This window comes from Primulina tabacum, chromosome 8, assembly GCF_025594145.1.
Source record: "Primulina tabacum isolate GXHZ01 chromosome 8, ASM2559414v2, whole genome shotgun sequence".
Lineage (NCBI taxonomy): Eukaryota > Viridiplantae > Streptophyta > Magnoliopsida > Lamiales > Gesneriaceae > Primulina > Primulina tabacum.
Genome location: NC_134557.1, coordinates 12133572 through 12138383, shown reverse-complemented (window position 1 = coordinate 12138383; position 4812 = coordinate 12133572). Strand labels below are relative to the sequence as shown.

Below are 4812 nucleotides of genomic sequence, written 5' to 3'. Positions count from 1 at the left end.
TAATCACATCACGTTATTATATGAGGTGTCATATGCTCATTTTATATAATAACATGATATTATTTAAATATATATATACAATAAATAAACAGTAATACAATAAAAATATATAAATAGTATAATAATATAATCACAACACATTATTTTAATGAGGTGTCATAAACTATTTTTATGTAATAACATGATATTATATATTAAATATATACACAATAAAGATAAATAAACAGTAAAATAAATATTCTTATTTTGGAATATTGTTACTTTTTTCTTATGTTTTGGAACTTAGAAAAATATGGAAAATTTTCGAGTTTCGTTCTGATAACGTGTTAAAAATAAAAATTTACTATAAAAAATAAAATCTCAAACTCACAAAATATATTAAACTACACAATTTATAAAAAAAATTCTCCATTCAACTGTATATTTTCTTCACAAATTGAAAAACATATTTATAAAATTTCTTTGAGAATAATCCAAAAATAATTATATCATTACAACTAGTACTATTGTTGCTAATTTAAGTAAGCCCAAGGCCAAGCTGTTGCAAAATAGCCAATAATGCAGTTTGCCAACAATTCTTGAATATTTTTGCATACAGCCAAACGAATGAGTGTGATTTCTTTACGTGCAATACAATGACGCATGTCACCCCATGCGGCCGCCACCCCAACCGACACGCAAATCACTGTTAAAATCGGCTCTTTCCAATTTCCGATGCGCTATAAATAATCCACCGATTTCGTACCCAATTGCCTGAATCCCATCTTAATCGTATTACGCATCAAAGTCGTGGCTTTTTTTTTCTTAAACAAAAAGGGTAGTCGGAGGCTGTGAATAGAGTGCAAATGGCCACTACAGAGGAAAATGAAGATAGCAGTTCTGGGGATTTCGGGTTCTTGATTTTATGGCCTGAAAATGGTGGGGTTTTGGACTTGCTGAGGTTCTTTGTATTTGATAACCACGAATGTGGCGCGAAGTTTATTGAAAGACGTGAGTTTGGTGAAGAGATTTTGGGTGTTGATGGTAGTACTGATACTGTTAGAGATGTTGGGGTTGTAAAACCCGATCACAGATGGGTTATTGTAGTGTCTATTATAGTGAGAAAGATCATTAAAGTTGTTGGGAAACCCATGGAATGGGCTGGTTATGTTGTGGAGTTTCTTCTGAACCTTTTGTCTCTCAATGGCAACTTTATGGGGTTAATAAGCAAAATTCTTCAAGGTAATTTGATGCTGAACCCTTCATCTATTTACTTCGTTGTTCTCATTTAGGGGGTGTGCTTGTTTTATGATATCTTTGTTATAATGTGCAATGAGAATATTTTTTGTACTAGATTCTTTTATTGAATTGCCATTTGCTTCATTTACTGTTGACCATGTATCTGAAAGATTCTGTTTTTTAAATATTAGTATGTTGGGATTCTTGAATTTTATGCAAGTCCACAACAATGTGAGCACTGATGTACTTGGATTTACTTCGAAATTCTTTTCGCTAGCTTTGGATAAACATGTGTCGTTGGCATAAAATGAGATTGAGCTTTCCGGGACATGGGGATAAAAAAATAAGGCAACCAGGAAGTGTTGTGTTGACACATTGGACATTGGAGTTGGAGATCGGATTCTACTCAATCTTGACCAATAAATTAACGGAGCTCTGGTTAATGAAATGGAAATGGATTGATTAGATCAATTTACTTCCCGAATAGATGAGCTTAGTATGTTTAGTTCTTAAAATCAATTTCGGGAGAGGTGTAAAGTCATCGTCTTCATCGGAAAAATGAGATAAATTTAATCTTATTCGTGTAGTTTTAAAAGATATTATAGCTTACCTATTGCGCACTCAAGTGGTGTTTTGACCAGCCAATTCAACGAGATACAAAAATTGTGCATAGAAGATTGTCATGTTCTAAAAGCACTGTTATGTGTGGTAATATATCGTTTTCTTTTAAAGTTTAACTCTTGCTTTAACTTTCAGTCCATATTCTGCTCAAACTATTTTTTTTATTCCCAAACCGTAATATTTTCAATGCATTGACTAGAAATCTACGTGTATTAAGCAATTCTTGGCTTCGGGAGACCGTGTTTCTTGATGTCTATCCTGCTTTGTATAGGAAGTGTGGTAATGCCAAAAAGAGACTCAGAAACATTCATAAGTGCAATTGGACATATAGATGGACGTATAGACCTTTATAATATTGAGATGCTGCCCGATGCTGAGAGGAAAACTTGGATAACAGAGATTGGAAATAGAGCTTTAATGGATCTATGTATGATGGCTTCAAAACTAGCTTACGAGAATGTTAAGGTTGTTCGAAATGTCGTAAATCTTCATTGGAAGGTTGGATCCCTCGCCCGAAGATCTCTGGTAAATAATTGAGTGATACACATTTATTGGTAATAACCTCTATGATCTTGTGTATTTGTTTCCAGATGCATTTTGTTGACTTCTACAACTGCTGGAACGGTAATAACTAAGAGACATGAACTCTATGGTTTCAAGTGAAACTATTTTCTGGTATCTCATTAATATTGGTATACCTGGTTTTTTTGCATCAGATTATCAGAAAGAGAGGTCCACCCAAGTTTTCATCATGTGTGATAAGCCAATAGATGCAAATCTTATACTCATCAGTTTCCGGGGTACAGAGCCATTTGATGCCGATGACTGGATCACCGATTTCGACTACTCTTGGTACGAGATACCCAAACTGGGAAAAGTTCATATGGGTTTTCTAGAGGCCTTAGGTTTGGGCGACAGAGTTAACCCCTCCACGTTTCACCACCAATTAAAAGCGAAAGGCATATCACCTACCCCTTTAGAAGAGCCTGATGGTGCTAAGAAGCAGCTAATACCAGAAATGGTAGAGATGACGGCATATTATGCTGTCAGAACTAAACTCAAGGACTTATTAAAAGAGCACAAGAATGCACAATTTGTGGTTACAGGGCATAGTTTGGGAGGGGCCTTAGCTATATTGTTCCCGGCCGTTCTTGTCCTACACGAGGAGATGGAGCTGATGCAGCGTCTGTTGGCTGTTTACACATACGGACAGCCAAGGGTGGGTAACAGACAGTTTGGACGGTATATGGAATCTCATCTGGAACATCCTGGCGCCAAATACTTCAGGGTCGTATATTGCAACGATCTCGTTCCAAGATTGCCTTACGACAATAAAACCTTCTTGTACAAGCATTTTGGTATCTGCCTGTACTACAATGGCCTCTACGAAGAGCAAGTAAGAACTAAGAAATCTCCTGCTTAGTTTTCATGGAATCTTCAAGTATACACTTGACACATCTCCCTTGTCTTGATGTTGTGCAGATTCTTACCGAAGAACCGAACAGAAACTACTTCGGTATACTATTCCTAATTCCGGAGTATCTGAATGCTGCATGGGAGTTGTTTAGAAGTTTCATACTTGGTTACATGCATGGACCTGAGTATAGAGAGAGCTGGGAATCGTTTCTGCTGAGGGTAGTTGGACTAGGACTCCCTGGTCTCTCTGACCACAGCCCACTGGATTACGTGAACTCGGTACGCCTCGGAAGAATGCGAGCTGCCTGAGGTGCCAGAATCAAATTCTGCTTGTGTAACACATGGAAGCGAGTCCAATACCGGTAAGAAAATCTTTAGCGGTATGAAGTAGCTGTTTGTTGTTTTCAACATTAGCGTGGTAATAATTGTGGTTTGTCCTGAGAATAGATTTTTACATTTCTTGATTTTCTTGAAGTCGATCGTTATGTTCATCTCCGGCTTGTTCTTACATCAATCATCATCCGATTCATTTCGTGGATTTTGATGACTCAAAATTATAAACTAGCTTTAGGGTCCGAGCAAATAATTTGTTGTATCCATACAATTTTTATTAAAGACATGGTTTGTATGGTCTATTTTTCATAAATACTAGTGACTTACTTTTTTTTATAATTAATTTAATTTTTTATTCAATATAAAGTAATATCATAATTTTAAAAATTAATAAGGTTGATATTGTTATTTAAATGTATTATATTTAAATCATTATATTGTTTATATTTAATTTATTACATTTAAATAAGGATCATATTATAAATGTAAATGAGCGTGAGATTAAATCAGGAAAAAACACACTATAATTAAATAACAGTTCCTAGAATTTTAGCTAAAGATTTTAAATTTCAATTTCGATAAATCCCAAGTCTTATCCCAAATTTTATATAGCTAAAACTCTCCAAAATTCTGATGTAGAAAATTGCAAATATGTTTCAGTATATTTTTTGTTTTGATTTGGTATTTAATATTATCAAATTTTATTATAATATGTATCTATGCATTTTTTGCAATTTTAATAAAAAAATTAAAATTTCAAATTTTAAATAAAATTTGACATATTTAAAATTAAGACTAAAATTTGATAATAACTAAAATTGTATAAATTTGAAAGATATAGAACTACGATCGTACAAATATATAAAATAAAAATAGTAATTTTCGCTGAATTTTGTTGTTGACTTTGAAACTCTTATTTCCCAAATTTATTCAAAGTATTCCATTGATTTGGCCTTAGTTTATTGGTTAAACTTATCTTTTCAGTTTATTTTTTTCTGAAATTACTAAGGTCATGATTGATATGCTATATTCGAATAAAGTAGAAATAGAATTAACTTGAGAATGGAATGAGAATATGAATTGTTAAGACAAAATTTATATATAAGTTTTGTTGATCACAAAATAAACTGATATAACTCAAACAAATATTAATGTAGACTATTAAAAACAAGACTACAAATATGATGATTAACTTACGTTGTTACCAGCTAAACTAAACCAACA

The 4812-nt window shown here is 33.3% G+C and overlaps 1 protein-coding gene across 1 annotated transcript; it reads left to right on the top strand.

Moving 5' to 3' along the window:
- Positions 1-594: 594 nt before the first annotated feature.
- LOC142553762 (triacylglycerol lipase OBL1) lies at positions 595-3793 on the top strand. Its single transcript, XM_075664246.1, has 5 exons — positions 595-1221; positions 2111-2337; positions 2430-2463; positions 2556-3235; positions 3322-3793. The coding sequence occupies exons 1-5, from the start codon at positions 846-848 to the stop codon at positions 3562-3564; spliced, it is 1560 nt and encodes a 519-aa protein (XP_075520361.1). The 5' UTR covers positions 595-845; the 3' UTR covers positions 3565-3793.
- The last annotated feature ends 1019 nt before the right edge of the window (positions 3794-4812 follow it).

Bases quoted from the DNA above. Each gene is read 5' to 3' on its own strand.
- LOC142553762 (XM_075664246.1), top strand. From the start codon at position 846: ATGGCCACTACAGAGGAAAATGAAGATAGCAGTTCTGGGGATTTCGGG. The intron at 2,464-2,555 runs GTAATAACTAAG...TTTTTGCATCAG, and splicing joins CTTCTACAACTGCTGGAACG to ATTATCAGAAAGAGAGGTCC. The intron at 3,236-3,321 runs GTAAGAACTAAG...GATGTTGTGCAG, and splicing joins ATGGCCTCTACGAAGAGCAA to ATTCTTACCGAAGAACCGAA.